The sequence below is a fragment of the Triturus cristatus genome, chromosome 9, assembly GCF_964204655.1.
Source record: "Triturus cristatus chromosome 9, aTriCri1.1, whole genome shotgun sequence".
NCBI classification, from domain to species: domain Eukaryota; kingdom Metazoa; phylum Chordata; class Amphibia; order Caudata; family Salamandridae; genus Triturus; species Triturus cristatus.
In genome coordinates, this window is record NC_140592.1 from 482,063,076 (window position 1) to 482,079,490 (window position 16,415).

At 44.5% G+C, this 16,415-nt stretch overlaps 1 protein-coding gene across 1 annotated transcript in view; it reads right to left on the reverse strand.

Moving 5' to 3' along the window:
- The window catches only part of MRPL11 (mitochondrial ribosomal protein L11), a 701,579-nt gene that overhangs the window by 83,482 nt on the left and 601,682 nt on the right, over window positions 1–16,415 (reverse strand). The window contains exon 4 of the mRNA XM_085625435.1: window positions 14,349–14,442. Within this exon, the coding sequence (XP_085481561.1) occupies window positions 14,349–14,442 (94 nt within the window). The remainder of the gene's footprint in view (window positions 1–14,348; window positions 14,443–16,415) is intronic.

The following is a 16,415-nucleotide window of genomic DNA, read 5'->3' on the forward strand; positions in this document are numbered from 1 at the left end:
AATGTCAACTATATTAGATAATGAATTAACTGTTTATCATGATTGGGTCTACCCTTTTACAAATAGATATAACTATTAAAATCAAAAAATGAAAAAGATTATTAAAAACTAATATATTTTTGCACATTGAAGTCTAGCAAGACTGATTTATGTGGGACAGCCCGATTTGAGCCTTGTGCTGGACATCGGATAAATAGATATAGGTCAGACAGGAGTATTGGTTCAAGCTATTTTTCTTTGGTTCTTCCCCCTGGCTCCTGGACCTAAAAAGTATGTTTAGGGGGTACCTTTCTTTAAAGATTCATTCAAAATAAAGCAGCCACCTTTTTTCATTTTATTTTCCAGTTCAAACTGAGATTGGCAAATAGAAAGAGAAAACAAGCATTGGCATAGCCAATAGGTCTCACCTTTGGGAGTTATTATTTTTGCTGAATATGAGGACTCTATAAGTAATACGTTGCAAAGTCCCTTGTCAGTGTAAAATAAGTACCCAGCATTCAAAGTTTTTTGCTCTGGATTTAAAGATTTCACTTCAAATCGGTGTTTGCGCACTCATGTCCACAGGTGCTTAACAATTTCCGGCAAGTTTAATGCTGAAATTTATACAAAAAGTGTACCTACGAACTACAGGCTAAAAGTAACACCATATTGCTCAGAATACCGTTTTGGGTAAAAATGCCAGTTTATGCATCATTCGGGAGTTAGTTTACTCCATGCGACTCCTTCACCAGCACTGACAATTCATATTAAAACGGGGCCCATTAAACGTTCATCCTTATCAAGTGCATTTGTTTGATAGGTTTGACAATTCCCTTTTTGTCCTACAACAACTTTGGTCGTGTCTGTCTGCCAGCCTATCTAATTTTGCAGATTCTATATCTACATTTCATACCAGCAAATGTCTTTAAAAGCAGTTACTCAAAAGTAAAAATTTAAGGCTAGGACCACCTAAAAACCCGTAAAATACCAAAACTAAACATGCCGCATGAATAAGAAGAGGGAAAACTTCCCTTTAATTTACAATTTTTTAAATACTTTTAAATACAAACATCAAAGAATTATCACCGCTTGCTCTAGTTGCTGCGGGGGTAAAAAGGTAATGGCAGCTCTCATGCCCCCTTGTGTTAGCCTTCCTCAGCGCAAGGTGGTCGTTGTAGCGCTGTTGTAGGTGAGGCAACCAGTGTCCCCCAAGTACTACACCATGCATCACTTGCTCTGGGTGGCTTTTGGGGCGAACTACGGGGTTGTCAGGGGCTGTCAATAATGTAGCGGGTGGAGTGGCACCATGGCCCAGGGGATGGGCAGTTTTCAAAGCAATTGTGGCTTTTTTACTACCACACCAGGTGGTGGTAGCGGTGTGTGGGGGGGCACTCCTTTTTCGCATGAGGGTGGCAAGGCACCCATGCTACACCACTGCCTGTCGGCACTTGAACAGATGACAGAGGAGCTGCGGATGCCTTTAGGGGTAAGGTGTGCCAGGCCCTGCTGCTGGTGGGCAGACTGTCTGTTGGCGCCCAGGCTCCGGCCTGCACTTCCCAGTCCATTGTTCAAAGGGAGATCTCCAGGGCATAGCACATCTGCCACCCGTCTGCATGAGAATGGCTCATCTCCAGGAGGGGGTGGGGGATTCCGTGCGCAACATTTACTGAGCCGTTGGTGTTCGTGCACTAAGTGGAAAGTGCTTTTTTGTGTGTTTGTGAGTGTGTTTTGTGTGCATTCATGAGGGTGTGTGTGTTTGAGTGTCTCCGTGTATGTTTGTTTGTATGATTTGTGCTGGCGTGTTTCCGGTGACAAGGCTGCACGTAACATGCAAGTGGGGTGCATTTCATATTAGCGACAGTGAGAGCCATGTTAGCCCCGAAAAGGAGCATAGTGTGAAATTCACATACACTCCCTGTATTTTCCTGTAGCATGCTGCTCGCCCTCTAAGCGCCCACTTGTGCTGCTAACTTTGGTCTGCCCTAAGCGGGCTGGTCTCCTTTGTGGAATGTGAGTCTCCAGTGGGGCTGGGGAGGGGTGGATTTTCGGTACAGTGGTGGGAGGTGGGGGGCCGTTTGAACTGGCAGGACCTCTAAGCACAAGCATTGGCAAAGTCAACAGGCCTCGCCTTCTTGACCGGATTTCTTTGTGAGTGTTTTTTGCCGATGTGATGCAGCTTCTGCAGAAAAAAAAAAAAAGGCAAAATGATAATGACTGGATCAAGGAAGCGGAGGATGTAATTTCAGGTTCATCGAATTCCCGGAAAGGAACTGGTTTTGGAGGATGTTTTGAGCCTCGTATCTATTTGCGAATGGGGTAAGGCGCTGGCTCAAATGCTGCCATACCTCAGAATTCAGGCCAAAGAGAACAATGCAGAAGATGTATGTGTCATTCTTTCTGCCAGTGAACGAGACAGCTGATCTCCTAAGCAACTCTTCAAGACAGGCGAGTGAGAGCTGCGTCTGGGCCTCAATTCACTACAAGCATTTGAAAACAAGACAAATTGGTCCGGACGCGAGCGAGCGCCCGCCGCGCGAAAGTGAAAGCAAGCGTGCGCGCTTGGCGGGGGAGCGCATTCCAGGCTGGGGAGCGGGCCCTTTAAAGTATGATGCCGAGGGCGCCAGTGGGCTGAAGCGCTTCCCAAAACGGACTGCATGGCGGCACGATGCACGTGATTGTGCGCGCGCTCGCCATGCAATCCACTTTTGGGAGCACTTTGAAATGCCCCTCTTACTAGAATCTCGCATAGCGATTGCATAAACGCTATAGCTAGGCGAGACCTAAAAAGCGCAAAGGCATTTTATTTTCGAGGGTAGGTGTGAAGCAACACAGTTAGGGGGGGGGGCATGTAAGCAACTTGGGTGCAAAGCGGGTAGGGGAATACCACAACTGCACTGGAGTATTTATACCGCCAAGACTATGGTCTTCCTGCCCAATTTAAATGCGGGCAGACCTTAGGTTTAACCACAGGAGACTACTCCGTCTCCCCAGTGATTAAACCCGACCGGCAGCCGGACTGACTGCCATCAGAGGTTGACCTCTAAATCCGCCCACCCAATTTAGATTGGCAGAATTAGAGGTCAGTTTTCACTCCCCATCAGAGTCAGGAAAACCATTGCACAAAGGGGCAGTAAAAACTGCTACATGCTCCCCTTGCTGTGGGAGATAACTCACATGGCGAGGGGAGCATTTTATTTTTTTATTTTCCAAAAGAAAATCCCACTTCTGGATTTGCTATTTGAAAATGGAACTGACCGCCTGCTTGGCGGCCATTTCTAAATTTGGCGGGCGGAGTAGTCTCAGACTGGTGGACGTTGAGTACTCTGCCAAGTAAAGGGAGATTACCCCATCCGCCCAAAAATAAATAGTGCCTAAGTCACTTTTTTTAAAACAAGTATATGTACATGTGAGAAACTAAATTTTGGCAAATTTATAAACTGATTTAATGAAGAAGGAAATGGATTCCCCGTCACATGGTCTGGACAGAGAACTGGAAATGGCTGCTTTTGAGTTGAAACTCCCTTTCAATTGTGAGACTGTTTGTTATGCTAGTGGCTAAGTGCACATCAGGAGACTATTCTTGCAGGCATTCTGTTTTCTTTCCACTGGGGGTCTTCCTCTGCTAACCTACAGCGATCAAGCTATGTCTCTCCCTTCAGGCTCAAAGCTATAAGTGATATGCTATGGGGTATGGTTGCTGAGAACTAAAGAGGTGCAGAAAAATTGTGTTGAGTGATAGGGGCAAGGCTGCTGAGAAGAGGGACAGAACATTTTCCAGCTATGATGGAAAGGCTGCAGTGCAGTGCTTAATTTGTAAAAACAAGCATTTGCAATGCAATAGGTCTCGCATTTATACGAGTTTGAGCTATTGGCATTGTAAATGACAATGCTTTTTATTTAAGTTTTTTTTTTTTAACCATAAATAAAAGGCACTGTCATTTACAATGCCAATAGCTCAAACTCGTATAAATGCGAGACCTATTGCATTGCAAATGCTTGTTTTTTTCTTCAACTGGGAAACGGGGGGACTGTTTCTATGCTTGCTGGAGGGTAGGTTATGCCTATCCTAATCCCCAGGCCTGTGTGAGGGAGATTTCAAAAGGACCTCCCTGCATTAAAATGGATAATTAAAAAAAAAGCTTTTTCATCATAGGATTCGCGAAATCTGTGCACTTGTGGCTATCCCCTGGCGGGAGCGAGCAAGGACACCATATGTTTGTAATTAACTTGCAAACATATGGTGCCCCTGCTCGTTCCCACAAGGGAAACATGCGCAGGCCCCCTCCTGTCTCCCCTCCCCCTGCTGCCTCCTTCTTTAGCGCGAATCGCGCGCAGCATGCATGTTTGAAGTGTTTTTTTTTTTTTTACTAGGGTTTCCTTTTCCAACTATTGCAGTTTTTCGTTCTGTCCATTTGTTTAAACTGACCATAATGAAGACTACCACTACGCAATTTTTACATGAATAGCTTTAATAAATGTTTTTGCCCGCGTACGCGTGTTTTCTTTTCTTTCATGGCGGTGAAATAAAGCCAAAGTGCCTTAAGCTTTTTCACTTCTTTGCGCGCGTGTTTGTTTTATTTGTACCGGTGGCACACGTTGAAAAATACAACAATGAAACTATGTTAACATAAATTTAACATGATGTATTTGCCCTCACGCGTGTTTGTTTATTTTCTTTCATGGCGGTGAAATAAAGCTGAAGTGTGTGAAGCTTTTCTACTTTTTCATGCCTTACATCAGTCGGTATTGTTTCAAGACTACCTCCTGTGTCACTTCTGTTTTAAAACATCCATATATGCGGTTTCACTGTTGAGGACGGTTCTGTAGCATCTCTTTGTCGCTTGCTTTGTTGTCCGAGATGTTTGGCCGTTTATTCCATTTATGTTGAAGATTGTTGAGTTTATACCCTTATTATAAGAGTTCCCCAGCATGTCCGTGGGTGGCAGAGGAGAGGACTGGTGGCACTGCTAGGAGAAACGTGTGGTACTGTCTTGAACTGACTTTTCAGCCCCCGCCTGCCTGCTGGGTATGCAGAATACTGAAGTACCAAAACATCCCGTGCCATCCATCCTGATCACGTGCGAGCCAAGCCTCCCCTGTCCATGTTTTTAAATGCAGATGACGGCTTCGGTCTAGTCCCCTTGCACTCTGGGGAGTCAATTGCCTTAAAGCTGGCTTTTAAACAAAGTAATTAAAACAAATAGTCAGAGAAAAGGCAGCAATTTAAGAAAAATACAGACATTCCCATGGGTGATACGTTCGCCGATTAACCCTGCGAAGTAAAAGCTATTGTTATTTTCAAAACACACGGAAATGTAATTCACAATACGTGCAGCTAAATTGCTACAGTTGGTGTAATATTATTGAGTTCCAGCCTGTGGAATAATCTTCAGAGGGACAACGTTGCTCTTGGTGCGAGAGTGGAGTTTTAATGCCGGTTTCAGTGTCACGAAATCACGCAACTGTCACTAAACTCGGTGCCTCGGTTGTAAGTCCGAGTCAGAAGGGCGCGTACGGCCCGAGGTTGGTGCAGTGTCCTGCACCAGACAACTTCCGGCTGGAAGTCAGGCCGGTGGCACCCGGACAGGGTCACTCACCGTTCGTACATGCACCACTGAGAGAATATAAAGGCTCTCTGTGGAGGGCACTACTCTTCACAGGGTAAATCTACTTATTTTATGAGACATGCTCTCCTTGGACCGCCGAGTGCCGGTCAGAAGGGCTGGTTCTACGCCAGGTGTGAGAAGCTCACGCAGCCCTGTTTTTGTATTTCCTTATTGTACAATCTGGAACCCCGCAGATATGTTTTCCACGTATAAATGCAGGATGACGGAAACTAGAAACGAAATAAACTGCGCTATGTCGGGGAAAGGGGGTCCAACACCTATTGACGATACCAGTCGCCCCCTGATAATTCCAATATTGCAACTGTACGTGTTCAAAGAAAAAAGACAGCTACTGTTTTTTTTCTAAGCAATAATCCATTTTTGGGAAGCCCCTGACTCCATATATGATTCAAAGATTATCTGAACAGCGCAGATACTGGATGTACGGGCGCGCGTTGTATTTTCGCCACATTATGTGGCTCATCCCCTTCACCAGTTAGAAATGGGCTCCGCTGGATGCTGTGGACAGAAAATTGCTCCTCGGAAATAAGGTAATTTCCAATAGACCCCTTCGCATCTTGAGCGGTTATGGCGTCGAATCATGTTTAATGGCTGCTTGCAGGTGGCGTTTTAACTGTATTAGAACTTTCTTTGTTTACGGCAGATTTTTTGGCAAGGAATGAGCGCGAGGTTGACAAGCTGTGACCAAAGTGACAACTCCGCACTTGTGTGGTCTAACAAGCGCGCACTGAAGCTGACGGAGTGGGAGGGGGAGTGGGGGCGGGCACGCAGGCTGCCAAATGGTGCGATGAATCACGGCTAAAGTGAAAGCAAACAAGTGGTTGCAGGACTCCAAATGGTGCGCGCGCCCGGACGGGTCACATGCACTGTAGTTGGAGGCCTGCAAAGCCACTGTTTGCACTGCCAAAACGCGCTTACTATAAGTCTCGCCAGAGCCAGCGCTAAAGCGCTGGTCAGGCGAGACCTAATAATACGTTCCTGGGCTCTCGTCACAAGGCAGCTTGCACCCGCCCATTCCTCATCTTAGCGCCACCTAATATAGAATCAACTACTAACCATGAAAGTGGAAAGAGGATGTGGTGTAATGGCCAGAGCTGCCGAATTCAGAGCTGGGGAACCAGGTACGAGTCTCAGCCTTGGCTCAGCATCCTGTGACTCTAAGCAAATCTCCCAGTGTCTACCATAAATAAATGTGTCCTTAACTGGTGCTCATGAAACGTGCTGGTGTTGATGATTATGTGCTGGTGCTGAGCACCTGACACCACCGGCTCAAAATAAGCACTGTGGCAGTGAATAGGAGCAGAAGAACAGTGATTTGCTATGGGGAAAAAGTGAGCTGAGAAGAGGAATGGGAAAACCTTTCCCAGTTATGAGAGAAAGGTTACTGATAGGAGAAACAAGTGAACAGTGCATTGCTATAATAAAAAGGTCTGGTAAGAATAGGGAGTGGAAAACATTTTCCAGCTATGGGGGAAAAGTTGATGAGAAGAGAGACAGGAAAACAGAGTCTAGCTCAGGGGTCTCCAACCTTTTCCGTAATAGAAGCAACTTCTGTTGAACGAAAATCATCCTGAGCTACTAATATCACTAGTGCTGTTAGTGACCATAGTTGCTAACAGTAATGTAAAAAGCATTGGCAATGTCAATAGATCTGGCTTTGAAGGAATGTAGTATGCTGATGGGACGCATTACAAGCAAATAGCATGGGAATAGATATGTATTTATGTCATAGCAAAGAACTTTAGAATAATATTGGTGTAGGTTACAAGGTCAGGCGACAATTGCACAGTCAATCCAGATGTTAAAAATCCAAGTAGGTTAATGACTGTCCTCCTGCTAGCTGTGCTGCCGCCAGAGAAAAACAACATAAATTATCTAGTTATCTAAGACTTTAATAGCATTCAAAGTCATGTGTGTGTGCCTCTGAAAGTTCAAGTTTAGGCATCTGGATACATAAACAAAATTATCACAGCTGTGCGGAGGGCAAGAACTTTTTTGTGGAAGCACACAACGTCTACCCACTCAAAACATGTACTCCTGGCTCCCAACATGTGGGCGGCAATAAAGTCCCGCTCTAGTGATACTCACATAATTGTCTAGCGACAGCTGCGCTGTCAGGCCAGACCATAAAAAGGCTTTGCCAATGTGGAATACCTCTACATAGGCACTACATAAAAGCCATAGCTTCTATACCCTTGGATGAATCTCACCGTATGATTTATCACTCAAATATTAACTTTGAACATATTTTGAAAATTCGAACCTTTTCTCAAAATATCAGCTTATAAATCCTGAAAAAAACATGCATTTTAATCTCACATATACGCTTAGCAATGTTGATATACATACATTAATAGAATCAAACAAAAAACGTCTTCTTTAGTAGGGTGAGGTGCACACAGGAGAGCCACTTATAGGTAGCTGAAAGCTACCAGTATCTCACGAGCCACTCATTAGAGAAGCCGGTACTAGCTACAGGGGAAGATTCCTGATTAGCAGAACAGAAAATATACCAATCATGCAGGAAAGACTGCAGGGAAGAGGGGAGGGATACCTACTAAGCAGAGCAGGTGGACACGAATCCAGCTACAGCTTTTTCCCCAGTATTTTATTTAGCGCGAACTCGCCCCGAAGGTATCCGAGCGCTTTGCATGAGCACAGTTGCGTTACAGATGGACATATTCTTTTGTGAGGCAAAGGTAGATTTGACCAAAATCACAGGATGTTGTTGAGCGTTTCTGCCAAGACTAGAACCTGTGTCCCCAGTTTTGCAGTCGACAATTCTAGCCATTAGGCCAACTCCTTTACCTGTTGTAGGGCTGCTGATAGTAGGAACAGGGAAACGGGGACAAGCTTAGAAGGAAAGACTACTGGGGAAGAGGGTTGGAAAACCAAGACCAGATGCAAGGAAAACGTTTGACGAGGCGACGGGAAAATAAGTGTCTTAATTAGACAACAGCTGCTGAGGAGGAGGGCAGTGAAAAGTTATGCTTCTGTGCTTGAAAAGTTGTTGGAGAGAAGGGAAAAATAGAATAGACCCATGAATGTGGGTAACACTGCTATGATCCGAGAACACGTGTGCTATGCGAGAAGGGGCTGAAAGAGGCACAGGAAAATAAGTTGCCTACAATCAACGGCAAAGGCCGTAGGTATGCCTGCCTTCGGAGCCCTGACTAAACATTAAAAAAAGCCTGCCCTAATAAGAAAATTATATTTTATACACACAATCCTTCTATCAAAAAGAATCTAATCTGGGCACAAAACAGATAAAGCGGGGAATAATTAGCACAGCTGGTGCAGCATGGCGTCATATGGTGTGACGTCAGAGAAAGCAATGTTACGTCCACGTTTTAAAGGTAATTATAGTTACCTTATAGTCACAGCACAGTGCTGTAATAATGACTATATTTGAAGTAGAATCTCAGGACGATAATTCTCACCATCACCAGGCTAGTCACAGACAACAAAGGATGACAGTTGAATCTTTGACAATTCACAGTTGGCTCACGGAACATACCAAATGGAAAAGGGTAAAAGGGGTGGGAACAAGAAGAGAGAAGAAGCCATTAAGAAAGGGGAGGATAAAAGGGAACACAGAGTTCTGAAACAAGGGCTGCTACCTAGGTTCTATATTAATCTAAATATATGTATACAGCTTACTAGTTTTATTGAAAAACTACAGTTTTTACAGGGTGAACAAAAGGTGCCTGGTGTATATTTAAATATCTATTTGGTGTTCCTGTATTTTATTCCAGCTGGTGTGTGTAATTCTACCCACTCCAATCTATCTAATCCACCCAATCTACCACATTCCATTCCACTCTACCCAATCTACCCCACTTCAATCCAGTCTACCACATGCCACCCAAATCTACCCCACTCCAATCTATCCCAAACCAACTCACTTCACTCCAATCTACCCCAGTCCAATTTAACCCACTCCGTTACAAACTCCACTGCAGTCTATCAAAATCATCTCCAATCTAATCTACCCCACTCATACTCCAATCTACCCCACTCCAATCTACAACAGTCTACTCCACTCCAATCTACCCCACTCCAATCTAACACAATCTACCCCACTACACTCCAATCCACCCCACCCTACCACACTCTAATCTATCTGACTCCACCCTACTCCAATCTACCCCAGCCCACTCCAATTAACTCTAATATACCCCACTCTGCCCAAATATACCCCACTCCACTACAATCTGCCCCACCCTACCCCAACCCAATATACCCTACTCTAATCCACCCAATCTACCCACTACAATACACGCTAATCTACCTCCCTCAACTCCAATCTCGACTCGACTCCAATCTATCCAACTCTACTCCACCCCAATCTACCCCACTCCAATCTATCCACTCTAATCCACCCAATCTACCACATTCCATTTCACTCTACCCAGTCTACCCTAATCCACCCAACTCCACTCCAACCAAATCCACTGCAATCTACCCCACTCCACTCTACCACACTCCACTCTACTCTACCCAAATGTGCTCCACTCCACTCTACCACACTGCACTCAAATCTACCCCACTCCAATGTACCCCTATCTACTCCACTCTACCCCACCCAACTGCAAACTACCCCACCTTACTCTACCCCACTCCACTCCAATCTATCCCACTACACTGCGCCCTAATCTACCTCAGTCAACTCCAATCTCGACTCCACTCTAATCTATCCAACTCTACGCTACCCTAATCTACCCCACTCAACTCCAATCTACCCCACTCCACTTCAATCAATCCACTCAATCTATTCTACCCAACTCCAGCCCCATCTACCACATTCTATTCCACCCTGGCCAATCTATCTCACTTTCCCTTCCAATCTACCACTTACCACCCAACTCTACCCCACTCCACCCCAATTAACCCCACTACATCCAATCCAATCCAATCTACCTACCTTACTTCACTGCAAACTACCCAGCTCCAATCCATCACATCCAATCAGCCCCACTTTAATCTACCTTAATCTACTCCACTCGAATCTACACCACCCTAAACCAATCTACCCCATCCTAAACCAATCTACCCCATTTCAATCGTCTCCATGCCACTTTATCAAACTCCGATCCAATCTACTCTGCTCCAATCTACCCACTCCAATCTACCCCACTCCATTCCAATCTACCCCATGCCTCTCTATCCAACTCCACTCCAATCTACTCCTCTCCAGTCTACCTACTCCACTCCAATCTACTCCACTCCAAACTACCCCACTCCTATCTCACCTTAATCTACCCCATTTTACTCTAATCTACCCTACCATAATCCACCCCACTCCACTCTGCCCTACCTCACCCTAATCTACCCCACTTCACTCCTATCTAGTCCTCTACACTCCTTTCTACTGTTCTCCAATTCTACCTAACCTACTCCAATCTACCCCAATGCTCTGCAGTCCACTCTTCCAGAATTTACCCCACTCCATTCCAATCTAATCCAGTCAAATTTAGCCCACTCCTCTACAAACTCCACGGCAATCTATCAAAATCATCTCCAATCTAACCTACCCCACTCACACTCCAATCTACCACGGTCCACCCCACTCCAATCTACCCCACCCCACTCAAATCTCATCCAATCTACCCCACTCTGCCCAAATATACCCCACTCCACTACAATCTACCCCACATCAATCCAAAACACCATATTCTAATCCACCCAATCTACCCCACTACACTACACCCTAATCTACCCCCTCAACTCCAATATCGATTCCACTCAAATCTATCCAACTTGACTCCACCACAATCTGCCCCACTCCAATCTATTCACTCTAATCCACCCAATCTAACACATCCCATTTCACTCTACCCAGTCTACCTCACTCCCCCCCAATCTGCACCACTCCACTCCAACCCACTGCAATCTACCCCACTCCAATCTACCACCCTCCACTCTACCCAAATGTACCCCACTCCAATCTACTACAATCCATTCAAATCTACCCCACCTCACGACTGCAATCTACCCCACCTCACTATACCCCACTCCACTCCAATCTACCCGAATACAATCTACCCTGCTCTAATCCACCCAATCTACCCCACTACGCTACACCCTCATCTACTTCAGTCAACTCCAATCTCGACTCCACTCTAATCTATCCAATTCTGCTCAACCCCTCTACCCCACTCAACTCCAATCTACCCCACTCCATTCCAATCTACTCCTCTACCAACTCCACTCCAATCTAACCCACTCCTATCTCACCTTAATCTACCCCACTTCACTCAATCTACTCTACCATAATTCACCCCACTTCACCCTAATCTACCCCACTCCACTCCTATCTAGTCCTCTCCACTCCTATCTACTGTTCTCCAATTCTACCTAACCCACTCCAATCCATCCCAATGCTCTGCAGTCCACTCTTCCAGAATCTACCCCATTCCACTCCAATGTTCCCCTTAATATATCCCACTCCAACCTCCCCCACTCCAATCTGCCCCACTTTACCCCAATCTAGCCAAATTCAATCTACCCTACCCACCCACTCTGAAAAACCATAAAAAAACTCCACTCCAATATATTCCACTCCAATATACCCCCACTACCTAAATCTACCCCTCTACCCTACTCCACCCTGCTCCAATCTAACCCACTCCGTCCCAATCTACCTCACACCACTCCAATCTAGCCCACTCAGCTCTACCCCAATCTAACCCCACTCCATTCCATCCTACAATAATCCACCCAGTCTACCCCACTCCACTCCAATTTACCCCAATCCACCCTACTCTACTATTCCCCAACCTACTCCACTCAAATCTACCCTAATATATCCCACTCCACTCTACCCCAATCTAACCTGATCTACTCTACTCCTAACTACCCCACTCCAATCTGCCTTACTCTAATCTACCCCAACGTAACCCATTCCAATCTACCCACTCCACCCCGATCTACCCCTCTCCAATCTACCACACTAATCTACCCAAGTCCCCACTCTACTCTACTCCAATCTACTCCAATCTACCCCACTCTAATCCACCCCACTCCACTTTACACCAATCTACCTCCACTCCACTTTACGCCAATCTACCTCCACTCCACTGTACACCAATCTACCCCACTCCACTCTACGCCAACCTACCCCATTTCACTCTACCCCACTCCAATCTACCCCATCCCAACCCACGCCACTAACTTTGAGCCATGCTGAACAGCAGCCACATTGCTTCACATAATGGCTAAAACACATTGAAAAAGCCAATAGCTCTCGCAGAGGTGAAACCTTTTGGCTATGTTTGTTTTTAATTGCTATCTCATCTCCTTTTCATTTACATCTCCATTTTCTTTCCGTTACTTCCCCTACAGGCCTACATCCTCCTTCAGCCTGTGCTAACAGCTCAGGTCCTGCTATCACGTTTACTTTTAAAAGGTTCTTTGCTTTTCAAATAGACTGGTGCTGGGGCACAAAAGAGGAGAGCGTGGGGGATTAACACTAGGAATGTAGCTAGGGCGTGGACCCCAGTTGGCCCAATCTTGCTGACAACACTGATAACTGTGGTTTTAAAAATCCCAAATTCTCTGACTATCCCTAGCTCTTCCAATGCTACTCTTTGTGATATGTATACCTATTTTATTCAAAGTAATAAAGTCAGGGGAACTGCGGTGAGGAGCTATGTGGGCGAAAGCCTAAACCAGGGAATGCAGCAAAGCTAAAGATGTCAAATATGTTCTTCTACAGTGCGTACTGTCAAAAGTCTCCCACTCCTGTGAGGATCGTGCTATTCCCAAGACACTTCTAATTTTCTTCTAAAATGTGTCCATTTTTGCATGTTTCCTTTCCATCTTCAGAGCTGTTAACACCACTGTAGACACAGACGCCTGTCTGTCTGTATGGGTCACGGTCTTTGTGCTGCAATAAGAGCGTGTCCAAGTAAATGTCAAGTTTTTATCAGTGGTTGATGCTGAAAGTTAACTAGTCTCTAATTCTGGGTCTAGCAAGCAACTCAACTAAGATACATTTAGCCAGGATCACACAGGAGAAAAAGGAATTAGAATTCTGATTCCAAAGTCACAACATGAACTCTCAACCATGGCTGACTAAGATTCGATAAGGGAGATCCAGATCACTGACAAATTTTCAGAATGTATGTCTACATAAATTGAATATAGACACAAAAAAAACAGATCTTTTTTAGGAGCAGTCCATAAGAGTATATGTATTTGCAGGCTGTCTCCCCCATTCCAGTTTGCATTGCTGCTTGCCCGTCCTCCACCACTCCACCTACCAGTGTTTTTGCTTGAACATCTCTCCTTCCGCATTGTTGCTTGCCCCAATCACCCACCCCTTCCCCCACGTTCTTGCTTGCCCCATCTCCCTCCCGCTCCCCTATTGTTGCCTGTTCTGACACCCAAACCCTTCCATCAGAAACAAAACCAATATGACACGGCCAGCGCTGACCGCCTCATAGCACTTTCTCCCTACATTTTAACCGTGCTGCTGTACTACATCGCTGAAACACACCAAAGACGCCAACAGCTTTTGCATAGGTGCACCCAATTGGCTTTAACAATGCTTGTTTTATGAAACCTCTTCTTCCTCAGGCACATACCCCAAAGTCGGGCAAAGCACTAACCTACATTTCAATTTTCCCTTCCGCAGTGTTTAATTTCTGTGACTGGTGAACACCACCTCCAGGCAGCGCTCTCAGACTCATCTCACTTATTACATCATCCAAACATGGCAGGCTTAGCACCCCTCCTCACCTGTTTGTGATGCTCCTTTTTCAATGCCTGCCGCCATTTTGAGGAAGTAAGAGACAGATGGTTGGTTGATTTTCATCTCGTAGGTCCTGTCGCCCTGCAACCGAAAGCACAAGAAAATTAGAGCATTTTCAGTGGCCTTTCTGTCATTATTTTGAAGCTACTTCCCAAACCACTAACTTTAGCTTGGAGCTAGGTTGGTGGACACAATCGTTGATGGGCAGCTATGTGTGACCTCTACGTTGCAGGTTGAATCCAAGTCCCAGCATTTTACCTTTTCTCAGGTATTTAGAAAGAATACCCTCGAGTTTGAGCAATAATAAAACCTAATAATTTTCAGCACTAACAGACCGTTTGATCTGCATTGTGAAATATAACATTAACCAATATTAAAAGGTGTAAAAGTATCTTGCTGGTAAATGCAGTCTTTAATTTAAATCAGATCAGTCTTTAATTCAGTTACTAACAGAATATAATTTGTGCCAACAAGCCGGTCAACAATATCAAATCATGTTTGAGCACAATACCTAAAACAGAGTCCAAAGCATAAGAGGGAGTTTACATATATACAGATATATATATATATATATATTCCATCAAAAACGGAGTACTCAGCGGGTTAAATATGTCCTATTGGCTGAGTCGTGTTTATCTACAAAGGAGTTACAATTAGTTCTCTGTAAATAGTTCACATAGTTCACAAACTCTGCCGCCATCTATCAATCAGTTCTTCAACACTCCTGATGACAGTCAGTTGTCACACAATTGACAGCATTCCATTACCCTCGCTCACATGTAAAGATGGCGGCGGAGTAGGTGAACTATATAAAGAGAACTCATTCTCCTTTCTTTGTAGATAAACATGCCTCATCCAATAGGAGGAAGTCCAGGTGCTTTAAAAGTTGGAATGTGACACCATTAAGCCATATAAACATTGATAATGGTGAGGATGCCGAAACACGTCTGTTTGTTCTAATACACTACATTTTTAACCCGCTGGGTGCTCCGCTTTTGATGAACAATTTAAATATGCGCTGCCACATGTGCAACAGAGGCACCCACTCGTAAAAAGTTCGACAGAAGTCAGTGGCAAGTTGGTGAAGTAAATATATATATAAAGTAAAATCGATAAAAAGTCTCACTAAAAATAACTTAGTAATCAACATCTTAAACAAAATACTAAGTGATACTCAGATTCAACTACTCAACAAAGGGTTGACCTTTTGTCCCAACAAAGACATTGACATACCGAATGTGCGAATCGACCTCTACAAATTTAGCCGCAAAATCAAACTTAAAAAATACTTTGCAGAAAAGACACACAGATCAAACCGTCCCACAGCTGATAATCACGAAATATCGCCGATCACACAGAAGGATTTACCAGCACTAAGAACGTTGTCTTTCCTGGAAGAAGGAGAAGAGTCTGCAATTGGGAATTATCAACAAACCTTTGAATCAGATAAAGAACTGTGAAACAGTATAGGGATTATCACGAACAGAGGGGGCGATAGTGGTTTAAAAAAACAATCCACGTTTTGTCCGCAACTCCCGCCTGGGAATAAAATGTATTTATTTCACAAAATCATGGTGGAAGTAATTAATTAAATTTCAACAAATTCCATAAATACAAGTCCAGGAATAAAAAGAAAAATTGGAATTTAACAGCAGGAGAGTATAAAGCACTCAAGGAATTAAGAGAAGACCCCGCGATAATTATTAAGGCCTCTGACAAAGGTGGTAACATCGTGGTCCAGAACATGAGTGATTATATAGCAGAAGCAAATAGACAACTGGGCAATGAAGACCACTTTGAGAAACTTGTGGTTAACCCAACGGAGACCTGGACCAAAGAATTCCATCAGATGTTACTAGGGTGGAAAGAAGAAGGCCTAATTGATCTCGAGGAATATCTATACTTGAAAACAGACCACCCCATAACAGCAATAATCTACTTTCTAACGAAAGTACACAAAGCAGCCCACAATCCACCAGGTAGACCTATAGTCAGGTCTATCGGATCATTACTAGAATCTACATCCAGATTTGTGGACATTTTTCTAATGAATT